General features: G+C 35.0%; 2 protein-coding genes across 3 annotated transcripts in view; one reads left to right on the forward strand and one right to left on the reverse strand.

The window, feature by feature from the left end:
* LOC125870424 (1,4-alpha-glucan-branching enzyme 1, chloroplastic/amyloplastic) overlaps positions 1-16,935 on the forward strand; it is a 20,764-nt gene extending 3,829 nt beyond the window's left edge. For both annotated transcript variants that reach the window (XM_049550858.1, XM_049550859.1), the window contains exons 3-22: positions 148-449; positions 2,452-2,550; positions 3,457-3,499; positions 4,665-4,724; positions 5,056-5,136; positions 5,384-5,500; positions 7,229-7,312; positions 8,321-8,442; positions 8,596-8,715; positions 8,950-9,079; positions 9,166-9,276; positions 9,459-9,587; positions 10,246-10,349; positions 11,370-11,514; positions 11,985-12,132; positions 12,251-12,351; positions 12,824-12,901; positions 15,259-15,414; positions 16,256-16,330; positions 16,428-16,935. In XM_049550858.1, coding sequence (XP_049406815.1) covers positions 148-449; positions 2,452-2,550; positions 3,457-3,499; positions 4,665-4,724; positions 5,056-5,136; positions 5,384-5,500; positions 7,229-7,312; positions 8,321-8,442; positions 8,596-8,715; positions 8,950-9,079; positions 9,166-9,276; positions 9,459-9,587; positions 10,246-10,349; positions 11,370-11,514; positions 11,985-12,132; positions 12,251-12,351; positions 12,824-12,901; positions 15,259-15,414; positions 16,256-16,330; positions 16,428-16,589 — 2,367 coding nt within the window. In that variant the 3' untranslated portion in view covers positions 16,590-16,935. The remainder of the gene's footprint in view (positions 1-147; positions 450-2,451; positions 2,551-3,456; positions 3,500-4,664; positions 4,725-5,055; positions 5,137-5,383; positions 5,501-7,228; positions 7,313-8,320; positions 8,443-8,595; positions 8,716-8,949; positions 9,080-9,165; positions 9,277-9,458; positions 9,588-10,245; positions 10,350-11,369; positions 11,515-11,984; positions 12,133-12,250; positions 12,352-12,823; positions 12,902-15,258; positions 15,415-16,255; positions 16,331-16,427) is intronic.
* Positions 16,936-17,310: 375 nt separating this feature from the next.
* Positions 17,311-21,555, reverse strand: LOC125870954 (growth-regulating factor 3-like). Its single transcript, XM_049551504.1, has 4 exons — positions 21,196-21,555; positions 20,401-20,586; positions 19,569-19,902; positions 17,311-17,813 (listed from the first exon to the last, which is right to left on the reverse strand). The coding sequence occupies exons 1-4, from the start codon at positions 21,404-21,406 to the stop codon at positions 17,411-17,413; spliced, it is 1,134 nt and encodes a 377-aa protein (XP_049407461.1). The 5' UTR covers positions 21,407-21,555; the 3' UTR covers positions 17,311-17,410.
* Positions 21,556-25,402: the final 3,847 nt, after the last annotated feature.

Consider the following 25,402-nt stretch of genomic DNA (forward strand, 5'->3'; position numbering starts at 1 on the left):
GAGAGGTGGCAGATTTCTTGCAGAAAGCAGTTCTAAATAAATATCTTCCTGAGTCTGCTTAAATGAAATTGTTATTGCATTTTGTTTCCATGAGAAATGAATTGGTGATTAATTTTGTCACTTTGCTTATTACATTTTATGTTTTAGGCATCAACTGATGTAGATAGTTCAACAATGGAACACGCTAGCCAGATCAAAACTGAGAATGATGACGTTGAGCCGTCAAGTGATCTTACAGGAAGTGTTGAAGAGCTGGATTTTGCTTCATCACTACATCTACAAGAAGGTGGTAAACTGGAGGAGTCTAAAACATTAAATACTTCTGAAGAGACAATTATTGATGAATCTGATAGGATCAGAGAGAGGGGCATCCCTCCACCTGGACTTGGTCAGAAGATTTATGAAATAGACCCCCTTTTGACAAACTATCGTCAACACCTTGATTATAGGTAAAAGTGTTTTTATTCATTGAGTAATTTTCCTATAATAGAGGCAGAATTCATCTATAGGCTATGGCACTTTTTGCCTGTGATGGTCATCTGGTTGATGATGTTTAGGCTTTTTGTCTTTGGACTTTCATATTCTATTGCTTACCAATCCATTTTTGGACATATGTGTGATCTTTCTGTACATTCTTCAGCAACACAGTTGCAAATTATCGGCCATATCATAGGATTGGGAACTCTACCTTTGAGGGTAATATGGCCCTACTATGCATCTTGTCAAACTTCAATTTATTTTATTGCCCAGTCAAACTGTACAACGGAACAAATCAGCCCAATGATTCCTTGTGTTTTCCATAGGCACCCCATAAGATGAGCAATCACGGGATGAAACACCACAGAGTTGACCAACCATTTACTTTGCTGTAATCACTACTCCAAATTCTTTCTTGTTGAGACTTGGGAACTGTACCTTGATAGCCATTTGTATAAGAGGCTTCTGTTATACTATTTCAGGTTTCTTACTCTAAGACCACGAGCCTCCTTTCACTTCTGCACTTAGCCCACCTATGTAGATGGTACCTTTTAGTTTCTGCATTTCTATCCCATAGAAATGGGATAGAAATGCCTTCTAAGCTTGTCACTAATTCCTAGGACTCACGAAGGTAGTGGTATTGTTGGAAAAAGACTATATAGGATGCTATTAATAAGTACTAGTCTGCTACCCAGTGAAACATAGTGCCTCTTCCAGTTTAATAGTCTCCTCTCCACCTTCTCTAACTCCATTCCTCTGTGCTGTCCCTTTATATTTGGTCATTAGAGAACTCTCTGTCCTTGGGAAATGGGTAGTTCACGAATTCTGTATCACACCATTTCAGCGAGTGAATGTATATTGTGAACTTCATTGACTAGGAAGAACAAAGTTTGGTTCATGCTGATTCTGAGACCAGGAACTCGCAAAGGCATATCAAATGACTCTTAGGTGCATCAGTTGCCTCTCTGCAGCATAATATGATGTTATCATGCATAAAATACGGGGTAATGGGTACGTTTTGATGGTCTACTGGCTCCACATTTTCCTTCCCTTTTCTACGTCCACTTCCAGCATATTTCTAAGTCCCTCAATGACCAAATTAATCTTTTGGCCGGACAAAAAGGGAAATAGGTGGTCAATGAAGTGGGCTGAGCACCATGAGGTCTCAAGCACTAGGTGATTTCTTCTCATCTGTTCTAGCGTAGTTGTTGCTGGTGAGAGGTGCAAGACTGTAAGGTATCTGTGGAATTAGTCAAGGTCTGCGAAAACTGGCCTATACACCACGGTTATCCCAAAAAAGGGGAGATAAGTGATCAACACTTTTGTGAACAAAGAGGGAGATGATCACCTTGTGCCAAGCCTCTTTTGGAGGGGATATGACCAGATATGGTACAATGTTCCAGGTGGTTGTCAATCACTCTCTGATTGACAACTTCCATGCTATTGTTGCTCACTTGAAATGTTGTCCAAAAGTGTACTGATGTTGATATTCAATAGCAGGAAAATATATCTATTATGGAAACATGCTTTATTTGAAACTCTGATTGCTGAGCAAGAGAGACACCTCCCATTTAAAATGCTTTATAATATTTTAGTCATCATTTGTTTGAAACAGAAACAGCCTCTCTATCTCTACGAGGTAGTTGTAAGGTCTGCGTACACTCTACCCTCCCTAGACCCCACTTGTGGGATTCCACTGGGTTGATGTTGTTGTATTTGTTTGAAACAGAAACTTCTTCAATTTGAATGCTCTTAGTATTTCTGTTTTATCTTTGTTAAGTCTTCTTTTCAGTTGACGTGAATCTATGTTTGGTTTTGTTTGTTCTTCTGCCTAGGTTTGATTATTTGCTTCATACATTCTTCATTTTTGTCTCCCAAGTCTAGGTCTTGAAGGACACAATAGGTCCATAGCACAACAACTATGGCCTGCAACAATCTAAAGTTCTTTTTTTTTTCTATGCTGTCCACTTTTAGGTATTCACAGTACAAGAAACTGAGGGAGGCAATTGACAAGTATGAGGGTGGTTTGGAAGCTTTTTCTCGTGGTTATGAAAAAATGGGTTTCACTCGTAGGTAATAACTGCTTTATTCTTATTTTATTTTTTTCTGAAGGTAATCGAGACCGGCTGCAAAACCTTGTCAAACATTTCATGCCATAATGTGATTCTTTCATGCCAATTTGGTACTTCGTTGACCCACTCCCATACCTATACAATGTGATACAGAGGATTTAAAAGGTGACTAGAGGTTGTTATAACTGTGGGAAAAAAAAAGAGAAATTGATTATGTTTGTATTTGGAGACATGCATATAGCAGCGAGTAATTCTTGACATGTTCAGCCTTCCTAAAAATAGGTGTTATCTAGTTCCTATCATTCTTTAAATATCATCTATTGTTGAAAGTTTTTCTTGAGTATCTCGTACTTCCCTCCTGTGTTAATTACTCGAATATGAAAAGGGTGCTATCCCACGAAGGTCTTACATTGACTAAATTTAAAAGAAGGCATGTTATATACTCCCTCCATCACATTCCATGTGGCACCCCCTTTCCTATTTAGTCAGTCCCAAAAGGAATGTCATTTTGCTATAATTAGAAATAGTTTATCTTTAAAATATTATTTTACACCACAAGTTTCAAAAGTCCTCATTTTTTTGTAAACACCGTGCCAAGTCAAATGGTGCCACATAAAATGGGATGGAGGGAGTATTGGAATTTGAAGTACATATCTCGAACAACTGGAGTGAATCCTGGGAAATGACCTTCCAAAGCTAATGTAACACCTGATTGTTGGAGAAGAATCTATATAATTCAGTGATATAGTTTTCCCTTTATTGTTGAATCGTTTACTTTCCTTTTTTATTTTCCTTGGATTTTTTGAACGTTATATATTGTAGATGCTCCTCCTTTCCCTTTGTAAGTTTGCTCTCCTCAGAGGGACTGAAGTACCTCATTCTGACCGCCTATGAACTTTGTTGCCAGTGCTACAGGTATCACTTACCGTGAGTGGGCTCCTGGTGCCCAGGTTAGTGTTTCATTTCTTGTTTTCTTTTAGATCCCTATGATAAAAATCCTCTACATTAATCCGTGTCCTCCATAATCCTTAACTGTGCGGGGTGTGGTCCAATTGATACCAAAGAGACAAAAAAACATGGTCCATAATTCTGAGGCCACCTCACAACAAATAAAAAGGTGTTTGGGGGTTTCAGCCTCTTTTTTGCACATATAACATCTGTTTGGGAACTGGATTTTTCTTTTCTTTATGTTGTCTTGGGTGAGACATGCCTCATATAGAGCTGTCCAAGTAAAAAAAGCGACCTTAGGAGGTAGCTTGGTCGAAAACTTTCTTTCTCTTTATGGATAACTTCATTTTCAAATATTGTTGGGAGACTTACCCAAGAAATGGGTCAAAAAAATGGAAAGATCAGAACATGGTAATACATCTGATACCAATATGGACTACCTATATCAATTGTTGTGCATGCGCATACAAGGGTTCAAGTTTCGATCGATATTTGCAGAGTTGATTGTCCCTCTCGAAAACAAAGATTTGAAGTGGTCTATCATTTACTGAGTATTCGGTATAACTCACGCATTCGTGTACAGACCTTTTTCTGTTAGCAAGTAAAGTATCTAATTTGGCATGTAAGAATTAGCTCGCAGGATACTAGAGGACTAATCGACTTAAAATCAGCCAACTAAGTACAAATTTGTCTCAAGGAATGAAGGCATTATATTTTGACCTGGCTTGTGTTCTGCCAGTATAGGTACTTATAACAGCAAACCGAGTGGCTTGTCTTTTGGTTAGTGGGTCCTTCTATCAGAATAAAAATTGTTTCTATATATTTATGAAGTCAGATGTGTTCAGAACCAGTATGTTAATTTTCATCAAGGAAACTTCTAAAAGATAGGAGAATCCGTTCGGCAACACATAGTTGTTGGGTTTATGATATAACATTTTTCTACCAAAGCTGCACATTCTGACGTTTTGTGTAAACTGATTACTAGAAAAATAAAGTTTAGGTGCAGTATATGTTAAATGAGAGACAGATGATTTAAAATAACCTGGAAAGTCATTGGTGGTCTCTACTTTTGTGTCCGTCAGTTATACCAACTTCTGTATTTTGTTCATGATAATATAGGTTTGTTGAAAGTCTGATTGCATGTATATCCTCTCCGTTCTTTTGCAGTCAGCTGCCCTCATTGGAGATTTCAACAATTGGGACGCAAATGCTGACATTATGACTCGGGTATGTCCCCCATAGTACATACCCAAGTGGTTCTGTTTCCGTTTCTGAAGCTGTGTTCTTTTCATTCAATTGTCTTTTCTATTCCTTTCACAAGTTTCTATCAAATTGCTCGTATTCTTAGTTCTGTTTACCTTTTCATTTACCCCCTTTTTGATTGAGTTGTATTGGCACGTGAACCCCTTTTCAAATTTGCATGTTACAAGGAAGTCTTTGCAAGAAAATGTGGATTTCTTAAGATGTTAAAGTAATCTTTCTTGACTTGTTTCCAGTAATGTTAAGCTCTATGCAGTGCTGGAATGTTGCATAAAACTAATTCATAGTCTATAAGCAGAATGAATTTGGTGTCTGGGAGATTTTTCTGCCAAATAATGTGGATGGTTCTCCTGCAATTCCTCATGGGTCCAGAGTGAAGGTATGACTCATTTTCTACAGTGCTCTGATTGACTTTCAGGTTTCTTATGCCTTGGCTGTCGGTATCACTACCTTTTCAGTTAAAATACTTATGTCAAAGCATGTTCAAGATTATTTTTTTAGTTTATATAGGTCTATTCACTTCTAAACCTGATAGCACCCCCTCCAATATCTTATAGTCTATGTATGATCATGGTGGTTCTATGTAACTATTTGCTAATATTTGCTCTTAATATACTGAAATGTAGATACGTATGGACACTCCATCAGGTGTTAAGGATTCCATTCCTGCTTGGATCAACTACTCTTTACAGCTTCCTGATGAAATTCCATATAATGGAATATATTATGATCCACCCGAAGAGGTTACACTCTTCTCTCTGTTAACAGCTAATAGCCTAGAATATTGTCTTGTATTTGATTCTGCATTTAAAGGAGCGTGGTGAATCCTATGTTGCTCGGACTCTCAAATATGTCGTCGCCCCAGTGTCGGATCCTCCAAAAAATGCACTACTTTTGGAGAATCTGACATGCACTGGTCAACATTTTTGTAGAATTCAAGAGTCCAAGCAACATAGGGTGAATCTCGCTTCCACATGGTAGCAGAGGAGGCAGATATCCCGGTTTCGAGCCTCAGTGCCACCTATTATCAAAAGAATTTTCTCGTACTTGACCCATGAAAATAAATTAGATGCACTTGTGAGGGGCATGTTGAAGTAAAGTAAAGTGTGCTCTTTCTAATATCTCAAACTTTTAAGCGAGATGGCGACACTTCATTGTAATGGATAATCTATAGTACTTTGAACTTACATATGAAAAAACATACCAGAAAATTCACTCATAGCTGTATTTAAGTCATCCATGTTTTTCTATTTAGATGGTAATTTATGTAATTGAAATGGCCAAATGGGTTTTACTGGAAATAAATAAAGATTGCTACCAAAAAATATAATTGTAGAGATGCGAGACAATCGGGTTATGTAAGGAGTATGCTATCCATTTGTATAAGGTTATTATGTATTTATTTATTTATTTTTGACAAGTATTATGAGATTTTATAAATATTTGATAAGTAATATGCATAACCATTTCTTCAGCTTCCTTATGGAACACATTTCAAGTTATCACTTCAAAGTGCAACCTTTGGACCTCGAGAAATACTAGACCAGCTTAGTTGTCGTAACTCAGAAGCCTTCCACATGAAGAGATTCTCTCCGAGCAATCATAAAGAGATTTGAGTGATCTTATTCTTAAGATTAGCTTATTCTCATATTTATATAGTAAAAATTTGAGTGATAAGCTGGATGAATACTCACTTAGTACTGGTGGAGGTAGCATGTGTCCGGTCGAATAGTTAGGTGCATGCAAGTTGACCAGGACACCACCATCATAAAAAAAGGAAAAGGAGAAACTAAAAGTGATAAGTATTTGTATGGCATAGATTTTTCAATACAAAAACTACAGAACATGTTGACTTGTTAACCTATGGATTGGAGTTAGTCCATGGAAAGCATAGATTAATAGTCTTGTACAGTGTTATCAAAAGCAAAAAGTGCAAAATCCATTGAGGCTTTAAGTCCAAATAAAGTGTGGGCTTTAATGAAAAAGGCGCAAAGGGGGAGATAATACAAACCTTATATGTTTAGTCAAAGACTAATAATTATAAGCATGAATGATTAATATATGAACAAAGAAATTGAAAACAAATTACAATAAAGTGAAATATCAATTGTTAAGTGTCGCCTCTTCAGAAGAGGCTCATTGGTAAGGGAAAATTATGTCTTAGAACCTTGATGACAAGACTGAACCAGACATTAAGCGAGGCGAAGCACTCAACACTTTTTGAGTCTCCCTTCAAGGCTTAAGCGCGCCTTTGACAACACTGATCTTGTTCTCTTTGTATATTAGTTTAGTTGGTTTTGTTCATTAGCTTATTTGTTAGTGTTCTTGCATAGCAGTTTGTGAGTTAGGAGTTTTTTCTTTTCTTTCCTATGAAGTACTTGTATTCCCTTGCTAGTTTCTGCATCCTCACCAATGCTATTTCATTTCTGTCTTTAGTTTTCGTTATTATGATTCGTTTTCATTCCTTGTAGGAGAGGTATATCTTCCAACACCCACGGCCAAAGAAACCAAAGTCGCTGAGAATATATGAATCTCATATTGGAATGAGTAGTCCGGTGCGCATCCTTCCTCTTTCATGTAATTTATAATTTATGAATCTGAATTCTATCTGTCATGACTGCCGTATATGTGAACATTTAGTCATCAGAGCAGTTGTTTCTCTAAGTGGTTGTTGAAAGGTGAAGTAAAGTGATTGCTGGTTCATTAAGGTTTTGCTGTGTGGTGTCCTGGATGTTAACTTTATGAACCAGAAGCTAATTTTTTTTATTGCTGTTCTCGAAATGGCATCTGAAGGTTCGTTTTCACATGTCAATGTTGTCCTTTACGAAGAAATTATCTTCCACTATAAAAACATGACGGGACAGGGTGACTAGAACATACTGAAAAATTGTCCTGTGCGAACCACTAGTATTTCTTATTCTTTTTATCCTCCTTTTTCTGTTCTTTCTGTTTATATATTATGACTTAGTGTTCGAGAACTAAAAATGGGCAGCCCGCCCCGGTGCACTAAGTTCCCACTATGGGGTCCGTGGAAGGGCCAAACTACAAGTGTATATTGTGCGCAACCTTACCCTGCATTTCTGCAAGTGAGTGTTTACACAGCTCGAACCCGTGACGTCCTGGTCACATTACAGTAGCTTTACTAGTTATGCCAAGACTCCAGTACGAGATACCTTTTAGCTGTACCAAGATTTTTTTGAATATTTCCAGCTGTTTATATGGACTTCTAACTTCTTCATTCTTGTGATACTTTTGTAAATTAAAATGTTATGATACAAGAGCTGATTTCTCGTGCATATATATTGTAGCTGAAATATCTTATGCGCTTTGAATATTTGGACGCTTTGTCTTTATCTAAAATGTAATAAAACAAAATATTTGGCCCCTTTTTCTATTCCTTGTTCTCCCAAGATACTGGGATAGGATTTACATGCTACATGCATTTTCGAGAAGCTTTTAGTTATTTTCTATCTCAATCTCCTTAATTTTGCTGTTTGTCTTAAGTATTGAGTGTGTGTTGTTATCCTCTTCCCTTATAGATTGTTCCATATTTGTGATTGCAGGAGCCTAAAATTAACTCATACGTGAATTTTAGAGATGAAGTTCTTCCTCGCATAAAAAAGCTTGGGTACAATGCGGTGCAAATTATGGCTATTCAAGAGCATTCTTATTATGCTAGTTTTGGGTAATTCTCATTTTTGCTGTTTGCATTTGTTTCCCTGGTTACTCTATATCTTCAGCAAGATGTCTTTCTCATTTAATCACTTGGTGCCACTAAGTGTTTAAACTGATAATTTTTAGTATTTCTAATGGAACTCGTTATCCCTTTTTGTCACAGTTATCATGTCACAAATTTTTTTGCACCAAGCAGCCGTTTTGGAACGCCCGACGACCTTAAGTCTTTGATTGATAAAGCTCATGAGCTAGGAATTGTTGTTCTCATGGACATTGTTCACAGGTATTAATTAATCTTTTACTATTGCAACTGTGTTTAGTGAAGCTATGGATGGGGTTTTTTGTTGTCATTTATTGTTTTTGATTGTTGACATCTAATTCATAAATGAAAGAAATGGTGTTTCATTCTAGAATCTAATCATAATAATGGTTAGCCTTTTTTTTTTACTGGCACTTATTTTCTATTGACATGCTTTACTTTGTCCTTAACTCACTGGAATTATGCAACCTTTTGCAGCCATGCATCAAATAATACTTTAGATGGACTGAACATGTTTGACGGCACAGATAGTTGTTACTTTCACTCTGGAGCTCGTGGTTATCATTGGATGTGGGATTCCCGCCTCTTTAACTATGGAAACTGGGAGGTACTTTCTTCCGTTGAAACATGAATCAGCCAGAACCTTGTGCCTCGTGTCAATGGGTGTGACAGGAAATATGTTTCTTGTTATAGGTACTTAGGTATCTTCTCTCAAATGCGAGATGGTGGTTGGATGAGTTCAAATTTGATGGATTTAGATTTGATGGTGTGACATCAATGATGTATACTCACCACGGATTATCGGTAAAGTTGACTTGACATAATTTTAATACTTTATTGTGTGATCACAAGTGGCAACTTTTAGACAACAAGGTGCCTAGTAACATCCAAATCAGGGAAAAAAGGAACCTAGTTTACCTTTATATCATTCTGTGGTCTCCAGTATTTTACTAAATTACTTACCTAATACATTTTAATTTCTATAGGTGGGATTCACTGGGAACTATGAGGAATACTTTGGACTCGCAACTGATGTGGATGCTGTTGTGTATCTGATGCTGGTCAACGATCTTATTCATGGGCTTTTCCCGGATGCAATTACCATTGGTGAAGATGTAAGTAGTTCTTGATCTTGACCTTATGGTACTCAATTGCTCTGAGATCATGAGTAAAATTCAAAGAGACCTCAATATGCTGAATTTATGATAATAGGATCATCAAGCTGGAGGATGCCATCAGCTAAAACCAATTTTTTACTTAAAACAAAAAACAGCATGGAGAATCAATTTGGTTTTGACGTTAAGGCATACAAGTTTTTGTTCTAAGAGGAGTCTAGTTCACTTTTCAGAAAACTACTTGGAAAAGTTATTTTTTAGTGCCTCCTAACTGATCCAAATTCTCGTCTTCCTGAACCATGTTCAGAGTGAAATTTGAAGTTCCATTGTTCCCCCACCTCTAACATAGGTATAGATGTCCCAATGAATTCAAGTGGAATCTGGCTTAGGAAGTAGAAGTAAACTTCTTCATTTGTAGAAAACCATGCATTTTGTAAGGTTCTCTACTTTGGACTTTTTGTACTTCTATATGCTTTTCAGTTTTCAGAGGTTCTTCTTTTATGAAAGAAATATTTATTTTTGATAACCTTATGAAAGATATATTTATAATCATTGCAAAATGCAAATTATGCAATGTGAAGAGAACAGACATTTTACTCTATATGGACTGTGACTCCTTATCTTCCCTTAATGCTTCTATTTTTTCTACTAATTTCAGGTTAGCGGAATGCCGACATTTTGTATTCCCGTTCAAGATGGGGGTGTTGGCTTTGACTATCGGCTGCATATGGCAATTGCTGATAAATGGATTGAGTTGCTCAAGTATGTTTCTAATCTTTATATACTTATCCCTGACATTATGTAGATTTTTTTGATAAAGTAATTTATATGATTAATATATGGCTAGAGAACCTACAAATAATGTCACTGATGTTGATTTGAAGTTTGCAATAGATGTGGAGACTCAAGCACAAGCACAGAAACATTTTAATGTGGTCTGCACTGCGTATCTTGGTTGTTGTTCCTTGTACATTTTTCATTCCTTGTCTAAGAGCTCCTTTTGTGGAGCCCTCATTCAACTCATGAAGTTCTCTCATGAATGATGCAAGATAAGATTCTTAGTAACCAGTAATCTGAATCACTCAAGAGTCATCAGGATGCTTTACGGGCAAAAACCACCTGTCTTGGCTCCTTTTGCCTTATTATTTGTTCTCAATGGGCTGCAATTCTGATGGTGATGGTCCACTAATCCTGTACATGGATTCTTGCGATCAAGCCATCTTATTCCCTCTTTAGCACTAGCCAAAACCCGTATTTGATTACAATTTCTTGGTTCACATTTCAAAAAAAAATTCTAATCTAAAACCATCCGAGCCATTCCTAGCGGGAGGCATAAGTTCAACAAAGGGACAAAAGTGGAGGAAGTTTGTTTACCTTGTATATGTAGGAAGCGTTTTTGTAATTTCTCAATGTCTGAGTGGTGTAGCATTTGGTTATTTGGAACTGGTACTACTTTTGAAGTATCTCTTGAGTGGGACAAAGATGCATGAACTCTTGTTGCGAGACAGTTTTAGAAAGATTATTCTCAGACTGTTTGTTCAACTTTAATCAGATGTTTTCAATGTTTATGCTATTATGAGCGAGAGTTATTCCATTGATGTGTTTCAATGTGCCCCAGTACAATGGCAGTACGTGTCTGCTACTTGTTTGACTATATGCTCTATCTATATAGAACACAAAATACTCGCTTGCTCTCTCAGGATTTGCTCCTAGTTTTGTGTTTGACTTTTATAATTTCCAGCAGTTAATATTTTATTTTTTTTCTAACACTGTTTTTTACAGGAAACGGGATGAGGATTGGAGAGTGGGTGATATTGTTCATACACTGACAAATAGAAGATGGTTGGAAAAGTGTGTTTCATACGCTGAAAGTCATGATCAAGCTCTAGTCGGTGATAAAACTATAGCATTCTGGCTGATGGACAAGGTTATATACACTTGTTTTTTTGTGTGTTTCTCAGCAATCAAATTGAAACTTAAAATTGGGAATGCCACTTGAAGGAGAACTTTAATTCTGCATTAACTCATCCATTAATTTGAGGGAGAAGTCTACTTTCTTTCACCTACAAGTTCTATTAGACATTCTATAATTTCAAGAAACTATCAGCTTGATTTCTGAACTAAATTTTCTCTAAGGATGTAACTATACATGAATCCACTGCTATCTCCCTTTCAAAATTGTTACCTTTTTGTTTCTATAGTAATAATGTGTGAGCATGAATATCCCCTATCCTATAAGAGATATGAGAAAATGAAATTGTTAACAAGCAAATGTCAATTATGAGTTTATGAGGCCCAAAAATAGTGTCTTCAACGACTAGAGATGTATGCTTTATTGATTTAGTTTATCAAGTTCTCATGTAAAGCTTCACCCCCACCCCCAACTATCATTTTCAGGATATGTATGATTTTATGGCTCTGGATAGACCGTCAACACCATTAATAGATCGTGGGATAGCATTGCACAAGATGATTAGGCTTGTAACTATGGGATTAGGAGGAGAAGGGTACCTAAATTTCATGGGAAATGAATTCGGCCACCCTGGTATAGATTGCTAACCCTCCTTGGCCATATATCTTCTCTTGGCTGCTGTTGATCTTGTACAATTTTCTTTCCTGGTATTCTTTATAGTACAGTAATACATTCATTAATGTTGTTCCAGAGTGGATTGATTTCCCTAGGGCTGAGCAACACCTCTCTGATGGCTCAGTAATTCCCGGAAACCAATTCAGTTATGATAAATGCAGACGGAGATTTGACCTGGTTTGCCCTTACACTGTTTCTTATTAAGTTACTCCCCCCTTTTCAATTTGTTTGTCTGGTTTTGACTTGACATGGAATTTAAGAAGGTAAAGAAAACTTTCGAATCTTGTGGTCTTAAATTAAAGATATGTTGAATGTATCAAAATGCCCTTTAATCTTGTGGTCTTGAACACGCTAGGTAGAAAGTTAGAATTAAAGGGTTGCCAAAAAAGGGAAGAGGCATTTTCTTAAAATGGACTAAAAAGGAGAGCAAGACAAAAATTGAAACGGAGGGAGTATATGATTTACCATTCTAGCCTTTTGGTGGATTGATGTGGCGTTGATGCGAATACTCCTTCAGTTCCCAAAACAAATGATGGGGTTTAGAGTACGAGGGTCAAAATATACTTGGAACTTTTTTGCGGCATTATACCATGTTCCTTTTTAACATTTTCAGTCTTAATCTTTGAGATCTTATCCTTTGCTGGATCAGGGAGATGCAGAATATTTAAGATACCGTGGGTTGCAAGAATTTGACCGGGCTATGCAGTATCTTGAAGATAAATATGAGGTACATATTTATATTGTTCCTGCTTTCTCAGTTTTGTGCTTCTCGATTTCCCGTACCAGTAGTTCTCATATTTTTGGAGGAATTTCGAGTCTATGTTCTAAGCATCTTCATGTAGTGTCTTTTACTATCTATCTAAATACAGTTTGCTGAAAATGCTTGGCCATAAGCCATAATGATTCAGTCATTTACTGTGCTGGCTGATGAGAAATTGAGAATTACTTTCCAATTATGTTAGTCCGGTAGATGTGATATCATTGAGAAAATGCAGTTAAAGTTTTGAACTTGTAGAAATTTTTTGTAATAAAAAGTAGCTACCTACCCTAATTACCAAAGTCTTAACCAGCCATAACTAGTTAATTGGTCTAACAGTCGGTTCGAAGGTTATAAAATTCATAATCCTTACCTTGTAGCTTGAGCGTTTAGTCTTTACCCTGTTTGGTGGTGGTGGTGGGTAAGGGGGACTTGGATTGAGAAGATGAAGTAGACAATTACTTTTTTTTTTGCTGCTGTTGGAGAAACAATTTGTCCGTCAGCCACAAATCTTTCGCATGGAAAGAATATAAAGAAAAGGGAAATTGGATCTAACTCAGGCGTAAAAACTAGCTCATGAGGTGAGGATTGTCCAAGACCATATATATGAATAACATCCCATTCCATCATCCAATATGGACACAATTTGACGAACAAGCACAAGATTGAACAAATAACTCAACATCCATAAAAAATAAGATGAATACAAATACATTGAATGACATGGTTTCATCACAATCTTAGAATGAAAAACATAGCCATGTCTAGGAATATTCATGCACTTCTCAATTATAATGAAGGAACTAAGAAAAATTAGAAGAAAGTTGTCTGGAAAGGTCATCTTTTCAAGAATCTCCTTTCTTGCCTTCATTTTCTTGCTCTTAACTGTCAACTTTGCCTTAATTGTAAAATTTCCTTATAGATGTCATGGTGCAAGTTTGTGGCACCTATGAGGGTGCTCAAGCCTTCCGTTATCCTCCTATTGTGCTCCATTTGTGACTCTTGGCCTTCCGGCTCCACCCCCTGCTTGAACATCCTTCAAAACCTTAAAGGACCTTGTCACAGTGCAACCAAATCACCAAGAAATCACTATTGAAGTGTCAAATAAAGGTTAATTGCACATTATCACATGTGACATGCAATATCATCACAGAATAGACACATTTTACCTCCAAATGAAGTAAACATAGTATAGAACATCGTTAAAACTACTCGAATATGAGCATTATATCTGTCCATAGGCCCATCACCCAGTTTCCTGGCTTTACCATTATAGTTAGCACTTCCTTTGTAAGGAAAACCAGCTCACGGTTCATGTATGGATTTCTTTCACCATATATCAAGCACAGTTTGTGCCCGAATCTTTCAGAAGAACAAATAGAACAATGATTATCGTAACACTCTTCCCTAGAGTTTTAAAATGAACTGGCTAATTTGAGCTTACTGCACCTTAGAGCATGTTGAAGTTTCTGATTGTTCTTTACATATAGTTCTAGGCTTCCACTTTCATTTTCATACATGTAAATCCCCCAAGGAGCATTCCTCTTTTTCTTTAAATTTCCCTTCTCATATCTGTTTTTAAATAATCGTGGTGTCCAGGCCAACTTTTGCATACCTCGACTAATTTTACGGGTCCTGCTACCTCCAACCAGCACAGGTACCGGGTATTTGTCCACAAAAGCTTGGACAAATAGAAAGAATCACTTGGTGGTTTTTTTTCGTCCGTTAGGATTTGAACTTTGAACTTCATGGGTTTCAACAAACTTCATTGACCATTAAGCCACATGCTTGGGTGCTCATATCTGTTCCACTTAGGTTGTCAAAGTATCTTCGAGCTGACTTTAAAACCTGATAATGACATTTTGAGAACACATGGAACAAGAAGTTATTTTTATGCCAATCTCTTGGTATTCATCTTTAAAAAACAAGCATGATAATAGTCTGATGTGCAGCTTTATTTACTTCAGTTGTCATGTATATTTACTTATGTAAAGAAGACTTTTGAATTTGTTTGTCTGATTTTGACTTGACACAGGGTTTAAGAATGCAAAGAAGACTTTTAAATTTTGTGGTCTTAAACTAAAGTAATGTAGAATGTACCAAAATGCCCTTTAATCTTGTAGTCTTAAACGTGTCATGTGGAAAGTTGAAATTAAAGAGTTGCTAAAAATGGAAAAGAAACATTCTTTTTGAAACAGACTAAAAAAAACAAACAGACAAAACGATTGAAACTGAGGGAGTACTACTGTATTCACTATTCTTTTGTAATTTGTTCATATTTTGTACTTCTGTGTAATGGACTGATTTTTATCTATTCTTTCTCGCAGTTTATGACTTCAGAACACCAGTTCATATCACGAAAGAATGAAGGAGATAGGATGATTGTATTTGAAAGAGGAAACCTAGTTTTTGTCTTTAATTTTCACTGGACAAAAAGCTATTCAGACTATCGCATAGGCTGCCTGAAGCCTGGAAAATACAAGGTATGCTGAGTTGAAACCTTTCTTTTTTCCAAGTACGTTTACTCAATCTTTCATTTGAAATGGAAGTCATCACTTTTGTATTAGCGATACAACCAATGAGTTGACCTACGTTAGAATGAACAATCAGAAAATGTTCTTTTGATTAATGAATCGTTACAGCTCCCCGTCTTGATCCAAACCATTCAATTCCCTTTTCCTTCTCTTCTATACCATCACCTTGGAACCTAAAATAAATCCAAGGACTTCTGTTCTTTGCAGTAGTGTATATAAATATGAAATGCTAAGTCTGAAATGCTGGTATTCGTTGACTGTTAGTTTGGCTCTTCATATATCTTTGCTTGCAATAGCCACGTTGTAGGATGATCAAGTGATAAATCAAGAATTGACACTTCACGGTATTACTTCCATATAAAGTGGTAGAGCGTCTCTACCTTGTAAGGTAGGGTAAGGTCAGCGTACACACTATCCTCCCCGAAACCCACTTGTGGAATTACATTGGGTATGTTGTATGGTAAGAGGGCTATATGAGGTTTTGTTGGATGGTAGATAATATTAATGCAAATGTGAAGACTGACATTCAATTCAAAACCAGTACTTTCTTGGAAAGCAAGAATTTTTCGTGTCACACTTTAGTTCGGAGCTGGTCCATTTCCTGTATTTAACAAAAAGGGAATTCGGGTTATCCCTCGAATTATGTGTCTTTTTGAAGTCCTTACTGTATGCGATTCTTAAGAACTTAATATCTTTCAGAATGTTGCCTTAGTTTCTTCGTCAGCTTCTTGATGTGCTCTATAAACTCGATTAACTTGATGTGATTTACTGCAAAATGTTGCGCCTCTAGGTTGCCTTGGACTCAGATGATCCACTTTTTGGTGGCTTCGGGAGAATTGATCATAATGCCGAATATTTCACCTTTGTAAGTTAAAATCTCCCTTCGTTATTATCCCAGCCTGTGACTTTTAGTTTCGTTTCAGAAAGAATTTTCTAATATCTACACAACCTCATCTAAACAGGAAGGATGGTATGATGATCGTCCTCGTTCAATTATGGTGTATGCACCTAGTAGAACAGCAGTGGTCTATGCACTAGTAGACAAAGAAGAAGAAGAAGAAGAAGAAGAAGCAGCAGCAGTAGTAGAAGTAGTAGTAGTAGAAGAAGAACCCATTGAAGAATGAACGAACTTGTGATCGCGTTGAAAGATTTGAACGCTACTTGGTCATCCACATAGAGCTTCTTGACGTATCTGGCAATATTGCATCAGTCTTGGCGGAATTTCATGTGACAAAAGGTTTGCAATTCTTTCCACTATTAGTAGTGCAACGATATACGCAGAGATGAAGTGCTGAACAAACATATGTAAAATCGATGAATTTATGTTGAATGCTGGGACGGGCTTCAGCAGGTTTTGCTTATTGAGTTCTGTAAATTATCATCTCTTTATATGTACAGCCAACTAGAAATCAACTATGTGAGACCTAAAATACAATGACCATAAAATGGAAATAGAGCTGATCTAATGATCTCTTTTAGTCACCTGGTGCTTGTTGCTAGTGGGAGATGATAGGCAGGTTACCTATGGAATAAGCCAAGGTCTAGCCTAAACACCACGGTTATCAAAAAATCAAAGTTCTTAAATGAAGCCTAATGTAGGTTAAGTACTTACTCTAGTAAACTGATCATTAAAATAGATACAAATAGGCGTATATTTTAAGAAAAAAGATCAATCTTTTCACATTCTTTTTGGGATGTCGTTGAACTGAAAGTTGACTCGAACATCATGATTATAATAAGAAAGTGTAGATATCCTTGTCATTTTCTCATTGGAAAAAGAAATTAGCAAAACCAAAATAATACAAACATAGTAACTTTACCATTCTCAAAAAAAAAAAATAATACAAACATAGTTATTGCAATGCACCTTTGTAGTATGCTTTCAATACAAAAGATAGGGAAAAAGTACCACAACAAAGAGTTGGACGTGCTGCCACTTGTCTAATTATGTGCCAACATAACTAGCCTCCGACGTGGTGCCACGTGGCAAGTGAAACAAAACGCTCGTTGGCGATGAGTTGGACATCGATGACCTTAAGGCCTCGGCTAGTGGTCCACTCATCGATGCCACTTGGTTCGTTCCCCACATGGAACGTTCAACGTTATGGACTCGAGTACCAGAGTTATGTCTTTCTCCCGTAGAGAGCTTTAACGAGATGTCAGACGAGGGATTTTCGGGCATCGAAATGGAGAGACTGGTGGCAGAAGCCATTGAAGTAGCATTTTCATTTTCTTCAACTTCTTGTATAGGCCAATCATCAAAGAAATGGCGAAGGATTTGGCCACTGGATTTACTATCATTTTGGGATTCCATTGGACCTTTTTTCTCAATTATAGATGTTGAAGGCCTACAAATCAAAACAAGAATTAACTTAAATAGTCGTCTAGTCAACGATATGTATAATCCATATGTAATGTGTATAATTGTATATAATCTAGGTGTATATCGGACAAGAAAAGTAACCATGAATCCGATTGGCTATTTGTTAAGATCTCATAATACCCTATTACTATTTAATACTTATCACATATAGTTATTTTATATGTGACCAGATTGTATAAATATTTTTTACGCTATCCGTACATAAAACTTACACATTAGTACATAGGGGGACCTTTACAAATGCAGAGACAAAGAACAAGTGGATGGGGTGCAACTATGCACTAAAGGCTAAAGCAAACTCAACAAAAAAAACAAGAATGTGGACCAAAACAATCTTGAATGAGATATTAACAATCACAAGAAAAAATTTCAGTAAGTGGACCCCACCATGAGTGAAAAAATAAATAAATTTAAATATGATTATGGAATTTGAAATAGATAAAGATAAAGCTATTTGATCAAGGTTTTAATTTAGATATTCTCCCTTCTTGTGTCAATAACAATAAGGCCTAGTGTAATTTCACTCATAAGGGTAGTCATAGACATACCTTATTTCTACCTTTATAGGTAAATAGGTTGTTTCTAATATACACATAACTCAAAACATATGCAATCAAAGCATGATAGGAAAAAAAAGATGGCAACAAAACAACAAGATAATCATAACAAATGAAATGACAGGTAATAGTGAAAGTTAGGAGAATATGATACTACGCTATGTGTATACTAACTAATACTATACTACAACACTCAATTATCTATTACTCTTTTATCCTTATTTTCGAGATCCAAATCTTTCTATTTAGGTCATGTTCTTAGTAAGTTGAAGATATTCTCCCTCTTGTGAGACAAGTATTAATCAACAACGTTTATGGTCAAGTTAGAAGTACTCATTCATCTTTAATTAGAGTTCTTAAGGTTCCAATCCTCAGTATGAAATCATCTTTGTACGAGAAAACTAAATCGTTAATATAGAACTTTCCAATGCAAATCCAACTTTAACCGACTTCAATACATATATCAAATATCGAATAAAAAACCAAAATAATTTAATATTAGCTCCTCTCAATAAGTGCCCCCACCTTCCAAGAGTGAATAAAAGAAAGAATATTAGGAAAATGTGATAGTGGAATTTGAAGTAGATAAAGATAAAGCTATTTGATCAAGGTCTTAATTTATATATTCCCCCTTTTGGGAGACAACTATCAATCAAACATTATAACTTTCAGATGTCTCTATGGAGGTGGTAGGGAAAAAGATAATGATGGGGTTAGAAGAGAATAATACACACATAAATTAGTCCCTTTAGAATAAAGTTAAAAGAGTTCAAATTTCAATGTTTGTCATTGCATTATTGAACTTCTTGTCTCCTCTTTTGCTTAAAACCATTCATGTTTTTAGTGGGAGACCAAAAAACAATTTACAAAACTATTCGATATTTGTGTTGGTGGAAAGTAAGATATTTCATGAAATTTGTTAAAGTGTACGCAAACTGACTTGAACATCATAATTGTAAAAAAGAAAAACACCAATCATGTCGACATTTGTTAAAAACCATCCGTGTTCTCGTTGAAAGTAAGAAAGAAACTAGATAATTTCTTCGCATTTGTTTAAGCTCTAGATATAAGATCATGTTTATTGTAAACAATTACTTGATGATTTAAAACATTATATAATATCGATGCACATAACTTAAACTCAACATTTCAAAAAGGTATACCTTTGATTGAGTTGAAGTAGATCAATTGAATTTGCATGTCTAGATAGAGCAAATTGAGGAGTAACCCCGCCATGACTTGCCATGGCGGAGTTGACTTTAAGGACTTCACTGCCGCCCCTGCTGCTCGTGGCTGCATTGCAGCCACGAGAGGCAGTGGTTGTGGGGATTTCCACTGGCTTTCTTGAACGGTTCTTACCACGATGGACGTGGCGTTCACAGTACTTATGTCCACTCACAACATCTCTTGAACATCTCCATTTCTTCCCATCAGTTCTCCTACACCTCCCTGGCTCTGGATCCATATTTGTTTTTCCCCAATACCCTGAGTGTAACACTTCATAATTTACAAAAGAAAAAAATGTTAGTAACTTTTTGTTCTTGGCATTCATGTATGACTAGTGCTGAAGTCAAGAATTTCGTTAAGAGCATTCAAGATTTGATATATACACTTGGTATATCTTTCTAGATGCACCGTATACATTTCAAACCAAATATTGTTCATCTGACCACCCTTCATTGTTTACGACTTCGCCACTACATATATCGTACAAAGTTCAAGAATATGTGATTATGTAGATAAAGTAAAAGTATACTAGTTTAGCACTTCTTATTGTTATGTGTTCTCCATTTTGCACACCATCAGGTCATTCAAAGGATATATAAACGAAATGCTTCTTAAAATATTAAAAATAAGATACGTTACCTATTATATGTCTACAACAGGTAAAAATGACCTGATAGTGTAAAATTTATTTACATTGAAAGTATATATTACTTAAACTCTGTAATAAACAATTCAAATTTGGAAAAAAAAAAAAAAAAAAAAACTTACTAGCTTGTTGATAATGATGATATTGTTGAGGCATATTATAATAAGGAGATGAATTGATGAGACTTTTTTTAATAAGATGAAGAAGTTCATGAGGAACAGGAGCACCAGCTAACATATGTTTGTAAATCAAAGCCTGTAGTTCAAGTTCTTGCCACTGAGCTAAGCTGAAGTAACCATTTCCCATACCTATAGTCCAAAACAAGAAGATAAAATAATTGTTAAGAATTCCCACATCGGAAAAAGGATGGGAATTTGGTCTCCTTATATGGAGTTGAACAATCTTTCCCTCGTAAGCTAGCTTTTTGGGTTGAGTTAGGCCCAATTAGATCCATCTTTACAATAATTATGGATATGTTACATAACAACAAAAAAGCTCTAAACTTTAACAGACACAAGGAGTGTGAAGAAGTCAGTAATTTCGTTAAGAGTGTCTAAATTCAATACTCATAGTTCAAATAATATGTGTGTGGTAAGAAATCTACTCTATGTATATACAAAATGGTAATCCAAACTCATAAAGATAAAATCTTGAATACGTTTCTACGAATAAAAATATTTAAAACTTTAAGAGACACAAGTTATAGAGAAGTCAGAAATTTCGTTAAGAATGTACAAAAAGTAATGTTTGATTTCAACTGAATTCAATAATTTTGAGTCACACTCTATATATGTGTTAAAACAAATCTACTAAATAGATAGAAAAGTCACATTTCGAACTCATAAAGTTTAAATCTTGAATCCGGACGGAGTAGGATAAAAGACAAAGGGAGTAAAGTAATAGTAGTATTTACTTACTGGGAAGTTTGGTGGGAGTAAGTGTTGAATCTGCAAATGCTGACAATTTATTGATAGGTTCAGATACAAATAATGGAAGAGCAAAAGAATCAGAATCAGAATGTGAATAACAAGAAGAAAAAGAGTCAAGATCAAGAACAAGTCTTGGTAACTTTGTTGATTTTTCTTCTGATGATGATTCATTTCTCCATTGCTTCAACTTGAAGTCCATTGGTGGGGTGGGGTTTGGAGGGGGGGGGGGGTTGTTGAAGTTTAAAGTTTGGTTGTTGATGAAAAAAAGAAGCTTTTTTTGCAGTGAGTTTTTCTGTGGACCATTTCTGTATGTATCTTTGGCAGGAAGAGTTCAGTGAGAGAGAAGGGAGGATAAAAAGCTGCAAAGTTACAGACTTTGTTGAGGCCACTCAAAGGATTTGAAAACTATCTTTTAAGTAACTGGGTTGTAGTGCAGTGGTGGTGGGACTGTTTTATTTTTAATCAGATGTTTCAAGTTTGAGCATTGAGTATGGAGGAAATTATGTCGGGAGTGTCACCTCTGAATGGGCTCTGCAGTATGCGATCTGGATTTAGTCAGGGCTTCAATGTGGGCTATGGACATCGAATAGAAAATCAAAAAAAAAAAAACTAAATTTTAAGCTACCTATATGGGTTGTGGTGTAGTGATGATGAGACTATTTTATTCTTAATTAGATGTTTCGGGTTCGAGCCTTGAGTATAGAGAAAATAATATATTGGGAGTTGCCACGTCCAAATGGGTTTTACAGTATGCGATCTGAATTTAGTCGAGACTCTAATGTGGGCTTCAGACACCAAATGGAAAACTAAAAAAAAACTAACTTTTAAGGTTGCGTTGCAACATGTGAAATGAAGTTGTAATTTTAAAATTGTGTTTATATTAGATTTGATGTTAAGAATTTTAACAGTTGAATCTATAAAATTTAAATTTTGAATCTATTGTGAGTGGGTGAGTCAAACATGTAGTGAATATCAAATTTAGACATTTTTGCATATTCTACAATATAAGAGAGATTTAATAGCAATATATAAAATACTTAGCGAGTTTCTTAAGGTTTAAGTGTTATTTAAAGTGTTGATTATAACTATTCATTTATTGTTGCCACTAAATATATAATATAGCAATAATTGTATTATTGTCACTAAATCCTTGATAGTATAATTATAACAAACCTTAGGTATTTTTTCTTGTTTTAAAGCTAACAACAATAGCATGATCTCATATAATCTTATAAATGGAATTTAGAAAGGATCCTTACCTCGTAAAAAAATTATTTCGATAAATATTCGGCTCAAGTAAAACATATGAAAAAATGAAGTGTATATCAAAATTATCCAATAATTTTCAAAGGAAACAAAAAAAAAATGTTATACACCAATTTCTACTTACCTATAATAATCTTAGCTTTCTTTAGAAGATAGGGTAAATTATTATTATTATTTGGTCAAAAGCTACAAGATTATGTTACAAGTATTGGATGAAAAAAAGTTTAATTAATGTTATTTTGGCTTGATGTGAAAGCCTTTTTACAAGTATTTTTCTTTAGAATGGAACAAGATTATAAGTTTGATTAATTATTAATTAATTACAATTACCAAGATATTCTCTGCTAATATGTTTCTCTAGGTGTTATTTAACAGAGATAAGATAAGATAAAATATACAATTATTTAAATTTTTCATCTTTTTGTTAATAATGTCAAGTGCAACAATTTGACTCCAAACTTTTTTAACTTTAATTTGTGGTCAAATGTCTTCATTTTGCTTCTGATTACTTCTTGTCATGATAATCATAAATTCATAATAAAGAATGTAGTGGTTTGCTTTCTCATTGGACGGTCATGATACTTTTCAAAAATTAAATTTTTGATTAATGAAGGAACAATATCACCATTTTTATTTAGTAAGATACTAAAGTGGATGATTGACTCAGACAGTTTCTATGAGGCGTAGGCCTCCTAAAAGGTAACGGAGACATGCAAAAAAATTTTCAGGCCAGACGGAGAATCAGTAATAGACACAAAATCATACATTTCGACTTTATATTTGTTCGAATAAAATACTTAGTTGCCTCTTTAGTTTAAGACAAAATCAAGTTGATACATACATACATATGATCGATTGGCAAAGGAAAAGCCCCGACTTAGATATTTACTTAATTTAAGCACAAAGAGTGAACTGCTCGTTCATGTTGTTTCGCCTAACAACATGATGTTTGTATTACTCTCCCACAATCTCATTTTAAGTTCCTTACTTCCATCAGTTTGATTGATCTTTTGGCAGTAAACCAATCCCTTGGACTACCATAAAAAAAATATGATCTTATTATAAACTCGCTTGTTTATCGAACATGTTTGACGTATTTTCATAATAATCAAATTTAATATTTGTAATGTGCCTAATGAATGTGATTCGTATCTAAACTTTTAGCTCCACTCTATTTTGCTGTCATATTTTACATTTACTTATTCAATACTATACGTCGATAAGGAAAATATATATTTATACAACCAAACGTTTTTTTTTTTTTTTTTTAATAAAGATATTTGTTCTCATTAATAGGAGTATACAGTATTTATTTTTTAAAAATCTGAAAAATAATTAAAGAAAAGATTGTAGTGGTTGGTCACATGTCTGTGAGTGAAGGAGACTACTCTATACATAACTGACACGAAATGTCAGATAAAAAAATCACAGTTTTGTGTCAGAAATTTAACAGCTTCTTATGTGGGTCCCATCACCCCCACCCCATACCCCAACTAAACTCAGATTCGCATCGGAAAATTTTGATATTGGGAGTAGAGTTTTCCTTAACAAAGATGACTTCGTACTCAAGGAACTCGAATCCAAAACCTGTGTACTTATATGTCCATCACAATCCTTAGTTGTCCATTTTTTTGCACGACTTTAAGAACTCATTTGATACGAGGGATAGAGATAACTAATTCTGAAATCAATTTAGGATGTTTATCTCATGTTTGGTTGAGATAAATCTGTGGATTAGCTACAACTTATTTTAAATTACTTATTTTGAGATTGTAGTATGATTTCTATCTCACTTTGAAAATTGAGGATGGGATAACAATTCTGAAATAACTAATCTCGAGATAACTAATTAGGTGATTACTTATTTTCCAACCAATTTAGTCATGAGAAATTATAATTACCAAGGATAATTTTATTAATTTACCACTTAAGAAACTTTTTTTAGAACGTGATAAATTTGTATACACTTTCAAAAAAGAATTAATTATAATGATAGAATAGAATTTTTCTAAAACTGATTTTATTTTGATTTTATAAATTAATAAAATAATATAAAACAATTATTAATCAAAGTGAACATGTAAGCATGCGATTAGTAACTTAAATTAATCACGTGCTTGCACGTGACTTATTTTTCCAAGGTCTTCCTTGTTTTCATACTACTAAAAATTTGTTTTGTTATTTTAAAGTTCAAACATTGATATCTATTCTCCGCGCTTTAAATATGCCTGCCGTTTAATGTTCTAAATCATTATCTCAGAAAGTCATATTTTCTAAATCATTATCCCAAAAAGGGTTAATCGGTAAAAAAAAACTCAAGTCTAACAAGATAGATAGAATGAAATGGTACTTAAACAGATAGGTATAATGAAGATGGACTCAAGTTATACTAATTTATCATGTCTTGTGAATTACTCAATAAGATACGACTTGTGAATAATTTAACAAGATAGATAGAAAATAGCACTAAGTCATACAAAATTTATCGCGATACATGAACAATTTAGCAAGGTTTGTAGAATAAAGATACTACCAAGTCATTTTTATACTGTTAGCACTTGTAAGCGATTTAACAAAATAGCCAAAATGAAGAAATAACACTAAGTCATACCAATATGTCGTAAGTTTTGAATAATAGTTAAATACAAGCAAGATTTACCAATCCGACAAAACTTGTGAATAATTCGAGGATGAAATTAACAAGAGTGTGAAATCAACTAACTTATTTGTGCAAATTAACCCATTAAAACCAATTATTTCACACACCAAAACTTGGCCCATTTCTTTTTGTAGAGTTTAAGCCCAGCTAAAATATGAGGCCTTTTTGTTATGGATCATCAGGTGTTTTCACATGAGAAAGGTTCAATAAAGAGGCAAAGTAGTGATATATTTTTTGGGAAAATTATGAAGAATAACAAATATTTAGCCT

The sequence above is a fragment of the Solanum stenotomum genome, chromosome 7 (genome assembly GCF_019186545.1).
Source record: "Solanum stenotomum isolate F172 chromosome 7, ASM1918654v1, whole genome shotgun sequence".
Classification (NCBI taxonomy): domain Eukaryota; kingdom Viridiplantae; phylum Streptophyta; class Magnoliopsida; order Solanales; family Solanaceae; genus Solanum; species Solanum stenotomum.